The sequence below is a fragment of the Antedon mediterranea genome, chromosome 3 (genome assembly GCF_964355755.1).
Source record: "Antedon mediterranea chromosome 3, ecAntMedi1.1, whole genome shotgun sequence".
Lineage (NCBI taxonomy): Eukaryota > Metazoa > Echinodermata > Crinoidea > Comatulida > Antedonidae > Antedon > Antedon mediterranea.
Genome location: NC_092672.1, coordinates 4,601,981 through 4,621,810, shown reverse-complemented (window position 1 = coordinate 4,621,810; position 19,830 = coordinate 4,601,981). Strand labels below are relative to the sequence as shown.

At 31.4% G+C, this 19,830-nt stretch overlaps 1 protein-coding gene and 1 pseudogene across 8 annotated transcripts in view; both read left to right on the top strand.

Annotated features, from left to right (window-relative positions):
- LOC140044612 (uncharacterized) overlaps positions 1-19,830 on the top strand; it is a 121,388-nt gene that overhangs the window by 48,512 nt on the left and 53,046 nt on the right. For all 8 annotated transcript variants that reach the window (XM_072089198.1, XM_072089197.1, XM_072089195.1 and 5 more), the window contains 4 exons: positions 863-1,051; positions 1,807-1,908; positions 10,698-10,808; positions 16,927-17,010. In XM_072089198.1, coding sequence (XP_071945299.1) covers positions 863-1,051; positions 1,807-1,908; positions 10,698-10,808; positions 16,927-17,010 — 486 coding nt within the window. The remainder of the gene's footprint in view (positions 1-862; positions 1,052-1,806; positions 1,909-10,697; positions 10,809-16,926; positions 17,011-19,830) is intronic.
- LOC140045665 (5S ribosomal RNA) lies at positions 3,851-3,968 on the top strand (annotated as a pseudogene).

Here is a 19,830-nt window from a genome sequence, read left to right as displayed (position 1 = left end):
AATTTTAACTGGTAAAAGTAATATAAAATAGTGTCCTTCAAAGAAAGTTATTTGGAATTGTGAGTAATAGGATTCTAATGACGAACATTTTCCTTTTTAATTAACCAATAAAGGAAAATCATATTTAATCAAATTTGTGGTCAAACTTTGTCATAATAGATAAACACTCAATTTTTTGGACTTGACTATCATTATTTGAGTAGTGTAGTTACTATACTACTTCAGATTCAGATTCAGATAATATTTATTTAGATAATAATGAATGAATATATACAAAATAGAAACTTGGGACTTGGTCTCGCAACTTGGAAAAAATGAAATATCAGAAAATTTTAAAAGTCGAGATGCCGAACCATAGGGGATGCTTTAATTTGTTTAAATACATCCAGACATAGAGGGCACTATTTAAAAATAAATATCGAGCATCAACATAGTAAACCATGAGTATTCCAGGCACTTCCCAAGTGTGGCATATGCTGATGTGCATTCTGAAAAATGCAATATGTTTAGTTAAAAGAGTATAATCCGAGTTTAGGAGATCACTCAAAATGTTTGGAAACTTGGGACTTGGGTTAAAAATAAATTTGTTTGTGACCTGTGGTTGACCTGTAAATAGGAGTTGAAGCTATGCTTTTTAACTAATATTGATTCATTGAATTTTATATTCTCATAAAAGAACTAAGTTACCTAAGTTTTCTAATCTGTACTCTACCCATCTATCGATTTATGCATTATATTATAGATTATATTTGAATGTTTTTTTATGTATTAAACTATAATTAATATCTGGACTACATTAGCCTTGCTTACGACAGGAAACCAGAATTAATATTAATATCAAACTGATTTATTGTTCTTGCAGCGAAATGACAACTCAAAAGCTAGCTCATATGACCTTGATCATTACAAGCGTGTTTTTGCGAGGCAGCGTGCCAAAGACATAGCAGATCATGCCCAGAAACTTCTCGCTAAGGATAAAGAAATATCTGATCTCCGTCAGGTGGTGGACAAACTGCAGAACTTTACCAGGGAACCAGACCCAAATGTTCGAGTAAGTAACAGTAATATTAATTTATTATAATTAATATTAATATTTATGATTACAACATTTTCTGTCTATGTTTTTGAGTGGTTGTAGTACCGGAAAGTTTAAAGACTTTACTCGACCATAGTTCTGGTTTTAAATTGGAGGTCCAGTGTACATACAGTATCTGACTCAAGTGCACTTTAAAGAACCAAGTGCATCTTTAAGAAGAGTAGAGAGTTACCTTGGTATACTGGTTGATCTCAGCCATGGTAGACGCTGTACGAAGACTGCCATGGGGTTTTAGATGATCTAATCTAGATTTTCTGAAATTGAAGATGAATATTATATAAAATACAAAATGTTATTGTTCATGGCTAAGTATCTAGTGATTAAACTTAAAGTAGTGAATGGTAAAAACAGAAGACAAGGTAAGAGTTACTTGCTATTTATAATAGCCCAGGTTCAAAGCTTTTTTATAATTTCCAGATTGTGAAGAGGTCATCTATATATTTTTTTTAAACTAGCCACATTATCTAAATAAAGCTATTTTGTATATACATATTCACAATGTATATTATTTGTTTGTATTATGACACAAGATTTGACTCTTTTTTACAGTATGGAGCAATTATCATTAAAGTTTAGCCAAAGTCAGTCTGTATATGCAATGCAATGTAAATTGAATGAGCTAAAATGTGATATTTCAGACAGGTTCAACTGCATGCTCACGATCTGTGTAATATTGCTGACGTTTTTGTATTATTCTCTACTTCCAACAGAACAGCAAGATGTACTCGGAAAAGGCAGAGTTGGAACGAATAATATGCCAACATGCCAAGGAACAACTCCGCTTGCAAAGGTGTCTAGCTATCAATTCCGCAGTAAGTATTTGACAATTTGAATGAAGTTATTGATTAGTATTGATTATAGACATTAGAGTAATCAATCAGATTCGGAGTATTTATTACCATACTGTTTAGTTCTATTGCAGCTTGTTCCAATGTAATCAATATTCAATAATCAATTTATCATTAACTAGTCGGTCAATTAACAGTTAAGTGTTATTTTATAATTTATGCTTTTTGTGACGCATTTTCTATTTTTCCTTTATGACAAAGTGATTATTCATTATTCGTAATTAAATCAAAATTAAATTAGTCAATATTTAAGTAAGTATTGACTATATTAATTGATAAGCTATTTTTTAAAGATCTACTTCTTTACTTTATAGTGGCACATTTTTTATTTTGAATTATTGATAGTTTGTCTACAAACCTACGATATAGTCTAATAGAAAAATGGTTCATGACCAACTAATTAATTTAATTATTTTTAAATGTTGGTGGTAATTAATCAAAATATAAAAGTCACTTGGTTAAATATATTTAAAATTGTATTGAATTTATTTTACTGAAAGAATACGGCAGTTACACACAGCCACAAAACATGAAATAATCACAACTTTATTTCTTATTATTCTTTATTGTGAACATACAAATCAGCAACAAGAAACACTACAAAGTAAATTGGTAGAACACAAAAAGGAACTGAATCTAAAAAAGAGCCTTAATTGTTCCCCTCTTGGCCTCTAGCACAAAAAATATAATACTTCAATGTAACTTCTAAAAAGATCAACTTCTGACTTGCATCGTAATATAATATAATACGTGAAGTAACAATATATACATACAAATAATATGGTTATGCTATTTTATTAATTTTAAATATAATTTAAAATGAAATATAATCATAATGCTTTCCAAAAGTAAAAATATTGCAGTCTAAATTATAACACAAAGTAAAATCATTGTCACCAAAAAAATCCACGAACACAGATTAAACTACAAACGCATCAATACTAATTTTTAGTACATTTTAATTTTTTTTTTGTAACTAATTATCAACAATTATTATATTAATAATCAAATTTGATAAGTTGTAAATTGTTGAAGTCTATCAACACAAGCAGTAATGAAATATGTTTATAAATATGTGACATGGATTCCTATTGTCGTCAAATAAATAATTTTCGATTTTTCCATAACTTGAAATTTATGAAAAAATTGTTTGATTTGCAATATGTTGCTAATGACAAAACGATGATGACATTTTAAGTACCAAATTATCTTGTCACTTTTCATTGTGACTATGCTAATAACTTGTCTACTGCCCTCTTTCTTTTCTAAATAGTTGAGTGAGATAGAAGTTCATAATCATCAGATATCAACATTTTCATACTAATGTGATTTATATATCGTGTTATATCGCTACTAAAAAACATCTGTAGTAGCAGAAATACTCCAACAAGATAAAATGCAGGAATTCAAAAGGCTAGGATAGCATTTTAATATGGCCCAAGAAAAAAATAGCTGTACTGATGAAGGGCTAGTGTTACCCGAAAGCTCTGCTAATTTCCTGGCTGTTTTACTTTATCGTTTTGATTTAGCATTTTGCTTATTTTATTTTGTATCTCCATTGAGATCCAGCCACTGATTTTCAGTAATTTTCTATGATTTATATACAATTTATAAAATATGGCATATATCAATTCTATTTAAAAGTAAATTTAGTAATTCCATCCTAAGATACAAGAAATTTATTTGTCTTCATAAACAAAGAAAATAGTCCATTTATTTATATATCTCTTTAAATACGTATATTTGTGATGTGTAATTGTAAAATAATGTAGAGTAAGATTAAAAAGACAATATTAAAAAATTATTTAAAATGCTAAAAAAAAACACAAATTCATATTCTTCTGACACCTAAGATAAAAATATATAGATTTTGGGACTGTACATGTGGACAGAATCTAATTCAATGATATACGGCTTTACCACGTTGAAACACCGGTTCTCGTCAGATCACCGAAGTTAAGCAACGTTGGGCCTGGTTAGAGCTTGGATGGGAGACCATCTGGGAATAGCGGGTGCTGTATACGGAGCTGGGGTCCCGTTAGGCATTTGAAATCAGCACTGCTGACTCTTATGGCAGCCCCTGCATCTAGTATCTGCCTCAGACCTCTTATCTGGTCAAGGTGGGCACTGGACGAGAGAAGCCCTTGATCAATGTCAGGACCAATCAAGGTGCTTTAAACTCTTCTGGCTTTGTTTGTATCAAACCTGTTAGTGGCGGTAATTATCGCTGTTGGTTTCGATTGAATAAAATAAAAATAAAAAATAAAAAAATAAAAATTACAGATCTGTTTAAATTTACAACAAGTATGTAAAGGTATTCGGTTCTTAACATTCTTCATCCAACTCTCTGATTATCTTTCTGCTCTGTATCAGGTTTTTTCTTTTCTTTCGTGTAAGTTCATTCCTCAACATCTGACATTATACCATAATGATTATTCAGAAAATAAATATGCAAATGAACACCTCATGATTTACACAGATGGTGGATCACACAATAGAAAATTATAATGATAAAATCTGACGGTTTAATTTGTTCTGTTGACTTTGACTTGTACTATTCCTACAGTTATTTCCAACCCTTTCATTGAATAATATGGAGCGGTATTGTGTTTTGTGTATAATTTGCGCTGAAGATTGGAACAACTCATAGCGATATACTTTTGCTTATTCTTACAATTGTTTTGATCTAATCATGGAAATATGGAAAAACTGAATGGCATTTTGAGCTGGTGGAGAAATCGTAAGAAGGTAAAGGATATTACATGTATTTGTATGAAATTTGTTGTGATACATGGATACTGCATCTTTTATGATGTTGTCAGGGCATGGGTATATACTGCCACCTATTGTATACCTCTTTTCCTTCTTCTAAAACTTCTGCAGTGCTAAGCTAGGATATTTCATTTTATTCAATTCATTATTTTATTTTGGAATCTCTGGTCCATAGATATTAACATTACGTATAAATTAGCAAAAATTAACTTTACTAAACTCAATACAATACAAGAAACACTCTCATCTCTATTCCCACTGGAGAGCATACATTTATTTTTGTTTTGCTGCTACAGTACTTGGATAGTTTTGTCTAATTAGCTTTGTTTTTAGGCTCTGTCTACACTATCAAACTAGTTGATGGTAGTGATATGCCCAAATATGGTAGTGCTATGCCCAAATATGGTAGTGCTATGCCCAAATATGGTAGTGATATGACATCATCATGTCTTTTACAGTATGGGCACATCACATTTTTTTTTTTCACATAAAGTTTGATAGTGTAGACAGGGCTTTATAAGGATGGAAGTGTCCTTGCCAAACTCAATTTCTCACCTTGTGTATACTGGCTAATTATTGGCTAAACATAATATTATTTCTCAATTAATATTGATGGTTATATCTTGCCACTATAATTTTAAAAAATTGTTTATCAAAGATTATTTAGAAAGATTATTAGTTTATAGAAAGTAAAATATTATGTTATTATTTTAATAATTAAATGTCATACTAATCTGTGTTTAAGAATGACCCAAGGACGTAGGCTTGTTTTGTAATTGTCAACATCAGACATCTGAAGTAATTTTTTTCAATATTCATTAAAGCTCACACCAGGATTCATAATTATAATCACACATTGAATTATAACTAGTCATTATGTAACCGCAATGCTAAAATAGCTAAAGCACTCACAATGCTAAAACTGTGCATTGTTCACCGCATTTGTAGTACTAATGAACTGTAATTATTGTTCGTAAATTTGTTAGAGTTGATTGCAGTCGGTGTTCGCCTACAGACTTCATCATTACATTCGAGTTCAGCGCATATTTCCTTAAACGTGTTGTACGGGAAATTAATACTTTACACCGTTTTTCTATATACATTTCCTTTCATTGTTCGTTTCCTCACTCGACTGCTGCTAGCTGCAGACTAATTCAGATTTTGCGGGTGATTTTTTTTGCTGTATTCATAGCAAAATCAATATTACAGGTTGTACAATAGATGTTTACAGTCAAAGATGAAGGGACCAGCTGGCTGCGGATTTCAAAAATTCCTTGAAGCGAATTTTCAGAGACATTAATATATAATGTTCAATATGATTTCCTTTTAAAATAACATTTAAAAAAAAACATAATTTTGTTTTCTTCCTCTTTCTAAGGTTACCAACTAAGTCATACTGCCTTTTTCTTCCATTTCTATTGTCTTTCCATTTGCTTCTGATCCTCTTTGAGTAGAAAATTCGAAATTTCACCTTTAGTTCAGGAATGTAGCAGTAGCAATATCAAACTTAATAAGTACCAATTAGGTAAAATACAGAAGAATTCCAACTACGGTAGGCTTAGACTTACTTGGGGCATGTATTTGAACATTTAAGTGTCCCCTTAACAGGGTGTTTCCTGAGTAGGGTGTCCCCTTAACAGGGTGTTTCCTGAGTAGGGTGTCCCCTTAACAGGGTGTTTCCTGAGTAGGGTGTCCCTTAAACAGGGTGTTTCCTGAGTAGGGTGTCCCCTTAACAGGGTGTTTCCTGAGTAGGGTGTCCCCTTAACAGGGTGTTTCCTGAGTAGGGTGTCCCTTAACAGGGTGTTTCCTGAGTAGGGTGTCCCCTTAACAGGGTGTTTCCTGAGTAGGGTGTCCCCTTAACAGGGTGTTTCCTGAGTAGGGTGTCCCCTTAACAGGGTGTTTCCTGAGTAGGGTGTTCCCTTAACAGGGTGTTTCCTGAGTAGGGTGTCCCTTAAACAGGATGTTTCCTGAGTAGGGTGTCCCCTTAACAGGGTGTTTCCTGAGTAGGGTGTCCCCTTAACAGGGTGTTTCCTGAGTAGGGTGTCCCCTTAACAGGGTGTTTCCTGAGTAGGGTGTCCCTTTAATAAGGGTGTCCCAAACTACTACTTCTACTGTAAGTAAATAATGAAAGTAATAAATTTAAAGTAAAAATGTATGCGTTTTAGGAGATGGAGTAAAACATTTAGGGTTAATGCTATTATAATATTATTAAATGTTTAATACAAATTGATATGCCATATGTGTATACAAATCAGGGGATTTCCCAACTGTCTCATTTAATTTTTAACTTTCCCATATTTCATCTAATTAAACTGCATCCGCTATAATCATCAATCGTACCCCAACTTTTAATTGCATTCCCCTTACTGTTCATCGTTAGTTGTCACGCTCGTCGGTCTTTTAATTTCAAAATCGAGATTCTTTAATTAAGTACTAAGCCTGTTATTGATTGGTCGGTACACTCGTTGTTTGTAAAGCATTGATTGAAGTACATGGCAATTTAACAGGTGTTTTTGACAAAATGTATTTATGCTTTGTGTCGTGAACGAATTCATAGATTTTTAAATACTTAGAAATCATTGTTTGATAGAGTACCATGAACTATTTTGTGCTGTTAATCCATCTAAATGGATGGATGTAATGCTACAAACAAGAGTTATGGTTGGTGTGAACAGGTCATAGAGGTTAAAGAGACTTCTTAAGCCATGTTCGCACTGGGAAAATGTACTTTTGACAATTGTTTGCACCTGGATTTATTTTAGCATTGGCCTATAGCATTTTTGCAATGTGCTGTATTTTTCTTTGTAGTTTTATGGTTTAAAGAAAAATGAATTTCCATTTTAAATGGACCAATAACATTTCTTGAATCTTGGATTATTTATGTGGTTAGTTATTACCATTTAACAATTTAAAAAAAAAATCTAGAGAATTTTTCCATGCAAAGCAATAGTTATTATTTAGAAGAAACTAATTTGTAAAAAAAAAAATATTTAAAAACAGAAAAAAATATATATATCTTAAAAAAATTTGTTTTCAAACATAATTTTTACTGCAGTTTTTGTATAGCTAAATTGTTTGAAATAACTTCTAATTAAATATTAATACTAAAAAATTTGTAATAACATGGAACATTATTCATTTTTGCAATTTCTACTACTATGTAAAGAATGTAAAATCAGACATGTCTGAAACTATGTCATTTTTCTACTAAAATTTATTGAACTAACAGCATTGAATGTCACAAATATTTTATGTTATATAGTAAACTCTTATTTCAAAGAAATAAAAAATTGCTCTCTGATTTCTATAATTTTTAGAATCAATGTTTCCTAGAGATGATCATCAGGTTTCTCTCTAATGAAGGATTCATTCCGAGTAAAGGGTCTTTCACACCTGTTCCGGCACGGTTCCGGTCCGGCGAATCGAACATCAATGTTTCGTTTTCACGCGGCTATGCGCCAATCGATATGTGCGTAGCCGCGTGAAAACGAAACATTGGCGTTCGATTGGATTTTCCGGCGCCGGACCGGAACCGTGCCGGAACAGGTGTGAAAGACCCTTAAAGATGAATATAGCATAACTGTATATTTAAATTAATTCCATTTAGAGAGCAAAACATTTGAAATTGCTTTCTGCATTGCCATATAACCCAATATAATCCCAAACCCTAAGTTTGATACATAGGACTTTGATATAAAGTCCATTTTTAATTTAATCCCACCCTTAAATTCTGCTTATTAGTTATCCGCACTTGGCGGATAACTCCTTGTTATTGTATGGGATCAATATTTTTTTCTGTATTATTCTTCTTTCTTTCTCGCTATTTTTGTGTAGAGCGTTTCTCTAAAATGTGTAAACATAACATTTTATAACTTTGACAACATGTGGGCATTTACGTGAAGTTGTGCACCTCCTATTTTTGAATTACGTCAGAGTTGCGCAACGTGACTTACGCGCGATTTTATGGTTTTTTATGATTGATCATAGATTAAAAACTAAAAGTGATTTTTAATTGACACTTTGTGAAAGTTTAATTTATATCATGCGCTAACTTTCTGTTTGAAAAAAATTGCGTGTTTTACACAAAGTTACGCGCGCACGCGCATTTAAAATTTCAAAATGCGCAAAAATAATTTCTAATCAACTTTCTACGCGTTTCATGTCATTTTAAGCATGTACAAAATTACCGCGCGCGCGAAAAATATTACGCGCACGGTGCGCATAGAGCATGAAAATCATGTTTTTTTCTCTTGAATTGTGATTTTCCAGCCTTTACTAGTCATTTTCAAAAAGATTGACATCATTTCAAATAAAAATTACGTCATACGAACACGTTGATTTAGCCCATTTGCGCGCGTTTTAGTTGAAAAAGTTACAAAATGTTGTCAAAATTATGCCTATTTTGAATGTTTTATAGCTTCTCAGGATCAACGATTACCCCTAATTTTTTTAACTTAATATGTAAGCAGATATGTTGTAGATATGAATTCATGCAGAATTTTTACCTCACGGATGTTGTGACGTCATCATATGGCCACACGAATGTAAAATATAGGATTTTTTTGGCTTTCGTTATTGCTCATCACATTCAATGGAGCGCATCACGCTTATACGTATTTCTTTTTCTCCGAGATTTTAATATTGTCTAGGTCAATCAACTATCTTTCGCATGAGATAAAAATATTTTAATTTTTATGACGTCATCATGCCTAAAAATTTTAATTACGTGGGTCATTAATTTCATCTTTACAGTAAATTTTAATCTGTAATAGCCCGTCAAAATAAATTGTGATAATCACGATTAAAACATTTTTTGGAAGCTCTTGGATTGTAGATATTAAATCATGTGAACATTTTGCCAATCAGATGCTGTGACGTCATCATATTGCAAGTTAAATAAAAAAAGTCGTATTTTCTTCTTTTGCATCATAGTTCATTATATTTAAAAGAGCGCGCATCAATATTAAACGTATTCAAATTTCTTCTACACGTTAATATGTTGTTGCTGAGATAATTTGCTTCCGAAATTGCTATCTTAGTGTTTCATCTTGATACCGTCGCCATGTTACAAATTTGAATAAATGGCGGGTCCCGTAATTTCACCTATTCTACACTGTATGTAACATGTATACAGATTATACTGTTTGCATGTATATACTATATGACACAAAATTGACAGAATTCAGCACTAACAACAGTTCATTATATTTAAAAGAGCGCGCATCAATATTAAACGTATTCAAATTTCTTCTACACGTTAATATGTTGTTGCTGAGATAATTTGCTTCCGAAATTGCTACCTTAGTGTTTCATCTTGATACCGTCGCCATGTTACAAATTTGAATAAATGGCGGGTCCCGTAATTTCACCTATTCTACACTGTATGTAACATGTATACAGATTATACTGTTTGCATGTATATACTATATGACACAAAATTGACAGAATTCAGCACTAACAACATATCATATTCTTCAGATCAGGTCATAATGCCATAATTTTTTCTTTGTGCAATATTCTAACGTATGACGTGCACGTGGCGTTTGTCGTGCGGATAACTAACTCGTCAAAGTGACGAGTTACATGTCTAGTTGTTATTTATATTTCATGTATTTTTGCTCCAAAACATGTTACTCAAAATGTTAGATAGAATTCTCACTTATCAATTTTAAAGTTCTACAATATCAAACTAGTTTAACAAAACAATGGTGTTGTTCCCGAATATTCTAGTGATATGCCCAAATATAGTAGTACTGTAATATGATGTCGTTTTCATATACTGTATGGGCATATCACATTTTTTTGTCACGATAAAGTTTGATAGTGTAGACAGAGCTTTATTTTCAAAGTTGGTTATAATTATGTTTGACGTCATGTGGAGGCAGTATTTTGGTATAAAAACGTGGAACACTTACAGTAGAATTCTCCGTAGATTATTGTTGCACTGTCATAAATGGTTTTTATTGTTTTGTTTCTTTTAGCACGATCCTAGCAGTAACACCATTGGCTATCAAGCACTTGAGGAGACCAACAAAGCGTTACGTAAGGAGCTTAACGGGCTTGAGCAATCAAACGTACAAACACAGCTATTGGTAAGTAACAATATTTTGTTTTATATTAAAACTAGTCGTTCATAGCTCATTAATTATTACATTATTAAATAATGAGGCAAGAAATTCACATTAATTTTGCACTTTTTATATCGATGTACATCTAACAGATTTATTTAACAGACAATTATCTTTATCTTCATTCCATTATCAACAATGTTATAGTGTTAAATTGTATATTTCCCCTTGTTTATTTTACAAGAGTGATTTACACTGGAGAGTTTCTCTTGAATAGGTTTGTTCTACTGTACTCTTATATCTACCTGATTTCATAAAATAATATTTTGCATTATAAAAGGGCTTATTTCCATATATGGTAATATGCAAAGTATGTACAGACAATAAAAATTACAAAAGCACTATGTAACATCACAATATAGTTAATTTTAACTCATCATGCAGTAACTTAATGCATTCTACCACCTAAGTAATTGGTAATTATTCCATGGTGTCATATCAATTTATTTGTTATCAAGCAACGAACCTACTTTCGACAATTTCATTTGATTTCTTTTTAAGCATCAGCATTCATGTGTGAATACTTATTATGATAAGTGGTTATAGAAACTTTCAATGTGAAAGGGACTTTATTTTTTAGAATCTTGTGTGATATGGCGGGTATAACTTTAATTAAAATTTAATTAACAATGGTATGATTTGTAGGTTGCAATAGGGATATTAAAACATAAATCAATATTACGATGCTTGAATCAGAAATATTGTAATTCTATGTTGTGTTCCGAAATACAGCTAGGACTATTAAAGAATGCAGATAATTTATTTTGTCTTTATAAACTTTAATACCACCACATCACTCGAAATGACAATTTAAACACATATATATACAGATCCTTCTGAGGAATAGCAATTATGATGACATGTGTGCTGACTATTCAAAATCCAAAAATCAAATCTTCAATTCTCTACCGTTTCCTAAGGTTTGGCACAAACTGTAACAATTCAAAAAGTGATGATTACAAATTGGAAGTAGCAGATGTAAACGCAGATTTTTAGATGGATTTTTTCTGTAAAGCATTGTTAAATATACTAAATTTTGACATCCAAACATTGAATGTACATTTGATTCTGAACAAAAACCGGGAATCTTATAATAGAAAGATGAAAGTAATCATGACCAAGCAATGCTCAATTCAAAGCGCATTTTCATGTTTTTCTTGTTGCTGCATCGCTTATTTTCCATTCTTCTCCTATGTCATAATTACCACATAACTCGCATGGACACTCGTTTTCTTCTACTCCACATCTTGTTTTGTCACGTTTTATCTCATACGTGTTTAAAGCACAATCTTATTATCTTATTATCACACATAAATCAATAATTTGTCACAGGCGATTTCTTCTGGTTTGTAAACTTATCATGTTGTTGTCTGGAACAGTTGGGTTCAACATCTTTGTATCTCGGGGTTATATCCTATAATATTTATTATTGTATAGATGGTAATTGTTAGGGTTTAGTGATATCCAAATGATTAATTGAGTTTAAACTCTAGGCCACTTACACTGCATGTCTGTTGTCAAGGAGGTGAGAGAGGGAGATGTTCGAACAAAAAGTTCTCTTTAGTGTTGAGGTTTGCTTTTCAGAGGCTAACAGCTAGATGGTAATAGGCCTAGCCTAGCTCATACCGATTATTACCCCTCTTGTAGAAAATTGGACTATTGTTATCTCTAAACTGGTTTACAAAATGTAGTTCTATGATTAAATAGGCCTAGCTCATGCCGATTTTTACCCCTCTTGTAGAAAAGTTGGCCTAGTGTTATATCTCTAAATTGGTTACAAAATGTAGTTTTATGATGATTTTCCATTAACAGTCTGAATGGATGTCTGGAGTTGATGTCTCATGATTGTTTCTTAATGTCTACAGTCTTTATATAAAATAGTATTTATGGTTGGCATTAGTTCTCTTGACGTAACTTGGGAAATGTATTATTAATAAAAATAAATCGTTACCATCCAATATTAGAAATTATATTATGGAAAAGTAAATCACCATAGTGTTTTTCCGTAAAGAAAAATACTGTATATCTTGAAATTGATCATCTGTGTTAATTTTAGCTGAAGGGATTTATTTATGTTCATGCACAATTTTAATTATATAGGAAGACAAAATGCTCTATAACTATAAAACATGAAAATCTAATAACCGTTCCAAAAAAAATGGTAAATCAATTCATTATGTTTATGCAATTAACATCAGAAAGTAATTAAGTTATCTATTAAACCACTTTAATCCTTTCTCTTAAAAACTGAACTTTAATGCTGCGACTTGCGAACGTCCAGTCATTAGCCATGTTGAGATTATCATATTTTAATCTTCAGAAGTCCGAGCGTGAGCGATGACCTGAATAAATTCCTCATAAATGCAGAAAGCAGTCCCTTGCGATGGGAGAATTACCGGGAGTGGGTTGATGATTAAAAATATAGATTCAAGTGTTTAACAAATAAAAGATTTATTCAGTCAGATATTTCTGAAAATAGTAGATAAACATGGTTACTCCTACGAAGGAAATAAATAAAAGTGTATGTATCTGAATTTTGACATTGTTTCAGATGAAATAGTGTTTAAACCAAAATACTTATACAGTACTATAGTAGTAAGATATTTCCTTTAAATACTAATTATTTCACTTAAGTCAATAAATGTTTAAATACCTCACTTAAGTATTTATTGTAGAATGTTACAATTGTGTATCCGTAGTCTGAATGGTGAATATGGCCACTGGATTTCATTTAGTACTTTTCAATATACTATTCAATTTTGCCTGGCACAAAATGTTTCTTTTTTCAATTCTTTTCAGCCCATTGAAAAATGCCTGGCCAAAATTTGTTTTTATTTTTTTGTTGCAATGACCTGTCAAATCGCTAATGATGCTTTCAGCAGTATCACTCTCGCCTAATTACCCATTTAAATCAAAACAAAGATAAGGTTAATATATTGATGCAAATTAGACGTATTTATCAATTCAGTATTAAGCATACAAATGAGATATAGATTATTACATTATGGAACTTACTGAAGGATATCACCTGCAGCGAATTGGAAATTGTCAGGGAAGCTATGATGGTAATCGATGCCAAAGCTTGTTACAATTGGCTTAATTAACCCTCCTCTCCTGATGATGCAGAAGCCATAGATTAGTATTTATAGTTTTTACCCACATCAATAACAGTCCTCAAGTAAACAGCAGAAATCAAGTTTCATGTTTAATCTACACTAATTTCGCCCATTTTTAAAGTTTGTGTTGGAGTCCTAATAATCCACAGCCACAATACTCTGCCTATGATTACCACCTAGGAGATGATTCATTACTATTTAATATCCATTTTTAAAGTTTGTGTTAATAATCCAAACAATACTGTGCCTTGATACAAAACTAGGAGATAACTACTATAATCAAGTGTTCTTTAGACAGAACCATGCATGGATAAACACCGGCAGTAAAGTCAACAAGATGGCACAGACAAGTCTTGAACCAAAGTCTGCACATCCCTTTCCTGTGCCAAAACAATCAGAAAACAAAATGTGAAGATATATCCATTCTGAAGTAGTCACTTCCTTTAAGTTGTTTACTGTGCAAAAACCAGATGCAGATTTAATTAAGAACACTAACTGGTTTTCAATTAGTATTGAATTTGCTCTTCATAGTATTGGCATCGGTATTAATTTAATGTATATTCAATGCAAACACTCAACTAATTCTTGGTTTACTTGATACAGCAGAACAACTATTGGCTATTCTAATACATAGTACAAAATAAATGGTTGGTCAAACTTTTAGAGAAACGTATCATATCTACATATCACTAAAGCTCAAACTAGTTTGTCAAAAAAGTGTGATGAGCCCAAATATGGTAGTAATATGCCCATATCATGTCCATATTTGGGCGCATCACACTTTTTTGTCACAAAGTTTGATAGTGTATAGACAGCCTTTATTGGTTTATCTTACGATACTATGCTTGAATTTTAAGGAGCGTCTACTGGATCCGGGATATTGTGCAATCTATACTTCTTTAAATTATATAACAGGCACAGATTGGAATACATTAAATATGTGTGAAATATCCTTTAAATCTGAAAATCAGATGGTTAATATTTCATGCTGTAATCACATTTAAACCATCTGGATATAGTTTGTTGTCAAGATAAATGTTGCTTACTTCATCTGACCAATTAGAATTAAGTGTAACTAATATATCAGAACTGTAGTCTAAATAAATAAAATGTTTACAGAAAGCACTGATTATTTTAACGAAGGTGCTCATTTACTATTTCATAATTAATAAGAAACTTTGAATTTAGATCAATTTAATCAAGTGTTCTGTGAATTCAATACAAAATGCCTAGATATAGATTTCCTCCATGCTATGGCTAGCCTGGTCTGTATATTCACACATTGAACATAAAATAGGAGACATTTAATGTGTAGATCTGACATAAATTCATGGTTACAGTACCACACCCATCACAGTTTTAATATTTTTTATTTTAAATTTCATTAAATATTTATAAATTTATTTATGTCAAAATACATTATATATACATAAGATATAAGCTTTACCGGTAAGTTCTTTAGTTTTATTAAGTTTTACTGATTTTTATGCCAGGTATTATCTAGAATGTGCCGCTACAGTAATATGATATTAACTTAGCTTCAGTAACATGTTTACTTTCCTTTTTTGGACACACCATTAGTAGCTATTGTCTAACGTGTGCCGCTGATGCAAATACATTATCCAATAAATATTAGTAAAGACATATACAAATATTTCATTGCATTATTGTTATCAGCATGTATGTCCAAGCTACGAGCTTGTTTGAACCTTACAATAGGCTCCATAATCATCAGGAAATAATTCATCTTATAATTTGTTTTGTCACCTTTATAATGAGGAGATTTGATTGCGTTGATTTTATTTTCTAATTTTGTTTGTACTTCAAATGACATTTTTGTTATAAATGTCCATTTTGTTTAAATAATTTTATATGTTTTATTTTTGTGCACCATAAGTAACTGCTCCACATAAACCATAAATTAACAGTGTACAAATATAAAAGTTTCTTAATCTACTCTATTTTTTATACTGTATTAACCACATTGGGAATGATTCAGGCAATGGAATCACCCCAATATCCAATTTCATATTCAAAAGATGGGAGAGATGGTCATTCCTTTTTGCAATACTGGTTAACACTGCTTTGACATGTCTAATTTTGACATGTCTAATTTTGACATGTCTAATTTTGACATGTCTAATTTTGACATGTCTAATTTTGACATGTCTAATTTTCACATGTCTAATTTTCACATGTCTAATTTTCACATGTCTAATTTTCACATGTCTAATTTTCACATGTCTAATTTTGTATTAAAAGGATGAGGGGAGATTGATTAGTTCTTTCTTTTTCTTTTCTTTTCTTTTTGCAATATTGGTTGGCACACATTTAACTTTCTAATCTTATCATTAAATCTCAAAACATGTTGAGTATGTTCAAAGGTACTTTAAAACTTACTTAACATTTGTAAGCTAGTTTGCATCTTCACAATCAGCTACCAGGAATGTTACTAATTTACAAGCAAAGTTCAATTCTTTTATTTCGTCTCTTGATCTGAAGGGTGGACATGTTTTTTCACTTTGTAGTTTTGTGTCTTTTATTTGTCTTTATTTTTTGGATATTTAAAGAAAAATCAAATTCACTTAATGTAAGTATGGTAGAAATTGATTGATTTATTCGGTATAGCAGTGGAGAAAAGAGGGAGTATATGGTCTTCTGAAAGCCAGATAAGATATTGTTTGATCATTTTAATTTCATACCGGACTTTCACTACTAGATCAGACATAAAATTTGCACCGTATTAAAGATTTGATGTTATTTTGAAGAGGGGCTTATAGGCATAGCCTAGCCTCGACTTCGGACCCAGCAAATGCTGAGCTCCGGAAACAAGTAGACTGCCATTGTACCTAGATTCTAAAACACAATTCTTATTGACAATCCCATGGACAATGATAGTTGGATTGGCTCTTTAAAATGGAATGATTGATTGACTGATACAATTTTATTTATGATTTTTTTTATAGGAAGATGAGGTTACCCAACAAAAAATAGAATGTGAAACTTTACAAAAGCAGTTTGATGTAGAACACCAGCGTTCACAAGTACTCGTAAGTAAATTATTATTTTTTAAACATATATTTTTTTTTTTATATCAAGGATGGGATTTTGAGACTTCAACGTACTACATTATCATTATATTTTATTATGATCATGATAATTCAGTATTATATTTATAATAATAATAATCATCGGCATTTCATTTTGTCATCATCATCATTGATATAATGGTTTGCTGAAATTATATCATATCATTATATTTACTACTGTTTTTTACCATACAATAGAACTCCTTCTTTTAAATACCTCTGTTCAGGGGTATCATCATATGATATGAAATGAATGTACAAAATTATATGTTTTAACACTACAGCTAACTCCTATTCAGTAGAAACCCGTATTATTGGGACAATTTGTTGGGTCCCAAAGATATCCCCTCAATAGGGATTCTCCTGTTGACATATTAGAGACATCAGTTATACAGATACAGATTCCTTTTATTACCTAATATAGTGGAAATTACAGTGCTCATATCTTGACCTAAAATAATTATGAGGGAAAAAAAGAACTATCTAACAAATCTTTAGTTATAATGTGACATCCCAAATGATTAAACCAACTAATTGAAGCTTAATCATACTCAACATTAATTAATCAATAATGTTCTACTCCAGATACATTGAATTATATTGGCTACCCTGGGATCTATATAAACTGTCATTATCGCGCAATAACGGCTTTGACATTAATTATATGTGACTTATTATCAAATATAAAGTTAAAGAGAATTTATGTTTATTTTGTATTTTTTATAATTTATTCCTGCATAATTACTACTTATCTAAACATTGACATGACTTTTATGCTGTTTTGTCTTTTATTATCTCAAGAAATTAATTAAAACAATTATACGTTTCATGCAACACTTTAAATTACATATTGGCATATAGCTCCATATGGCTATGAAATTTTTTTCTTGGAAGGTGGTAGAGATGCTATTACTTGATGGAGATTTTAAACTCTGTCTACACTATCAAACTTTGTAACAAAAAATGTGATGTGTTCATATGGACATGACTATGTCATATTACTACCATATTGAAGCATATCGCTACCATATTTGAGCATATCACTACCATATTTGAGCATATCACTACCATTTTTGAGCATATCGCTACCATATTTGAGCATATCACTACCATATTAATTGAGCACATCACATTTTTTTTTTCAAACTAGTTTGATATGTTTAGATGCTTTACCAATAACCCTCTGTATTGACTGGCATAGTTAATGTTGATGCCATTCTCCTGTGGGCCAGTCCCCCTCTACCTCCCTATTCCCCTCAATTTTCACTCTATTATCTAATAGCCTCCTGCTACTCATCATGCAGTTCAATTATTCATTAAATTTGCAAAAATGATCATGTTGTAAATTATTAAGTAACTTCATCCTTAGTGGCTCATGAAGAAAACTTATCAATTAATAAGATTCTTATCCCTATATTAATTATTGAATGATCATAGCTGAGTTGTGCTGTAAATTTAAATATAAATAGTTTATGATAAACATCCCCATTACAGATCATGTTATCAAATTATTCTACTGCAGTTTACTGCAGTAACAACATTTTTATGATACATATGATTTAGTTTTTCAATGTAGAAGTTTATGAGGCAGTCAATGCAATCATCTACTGTATGTATATCATATTACTTTAATAAAAACCTTCATTAAATAATACTAAACAAATGTAGTTTACTGCAGTAACTTCAGTAGAATAATTTTGACATGGTCCCATAGATATATTTGGAACAACTAAAATTGCTACAGGCTATTTTTGTTGTTCTGAAAATGTCATTTAATTTAAAAGTTAATGTCATGACATTAATTATTATGGATAGTAAATGGTAAGCCGTTATTCGTATATGTTTTGTAGTATACATCTTGAATATTATAAGAGCTGATATTTTCAATTTAATAGTAGCTATTTACATATTTAACCGTCTTGATATTAAAACTAATAAATTTTCTGTATGTTAAATAAATATGTATAGACGCACATGAAACTGCATTATTGATTTACGTAATTTCCACTAGAGAGATACCCTGGCAGGTAGATAATTGATGAACGCAAGCCACGGTACAGACATAATGAACTGCTTGGGTTTTTTTTTTATCATACGAATAATTACCAGTACACGACAATAGTGAATATAAATTGTCGTAATTTAGCTGACCAGATCAAAACCACTAGGTGAAGTATTGAAGTGAAGTAGGGATCAGAACGTACATAAAAACACACTCTGCTCAGTGCAACCGGCTGCGTGCATTTCTGTGAGATCAACGTGTGTGTTAACGAGATTGTAAATGATACATTGTGCAAAGCAGTGAAGCAAGGCATTCAACTCAGCGTTGTTGATACTGTTAGCAGGAATCTTAGCTACCTTAAATGTGTTTTAGCATCTGTATTGTCAACAGGCTTTAGCTTGTCTTAACCATCTGTGTTAACTATACATTTCTCAGGCCTAGCTTTTTCTGATACTTAAGTTCTCTCGTACGGATTTTTACGAACGTGAAATACAGCATGCATAAATGTGACCGTCTATACAATTATTGCATTTAGTTGTTTTGTATTCCCTGCGGCGTTTCCAATTGAAGGAATTAGTCTTCCATTGTAGAGTTGACATACATTTTATGTCTGTTTATGACATGAGAAATTGAATTTATCCAACCAAAGATTTTATTTTAACGAGAAGAGGCTGTGAGTATCTTTTTCCTGTTGTAAGTATTCATCATTGCGATGCTAGTCAAAAGATGCTGTTTAAAATATTATAGGATGCTTTTTATTTGATAACTATAGTTTGACA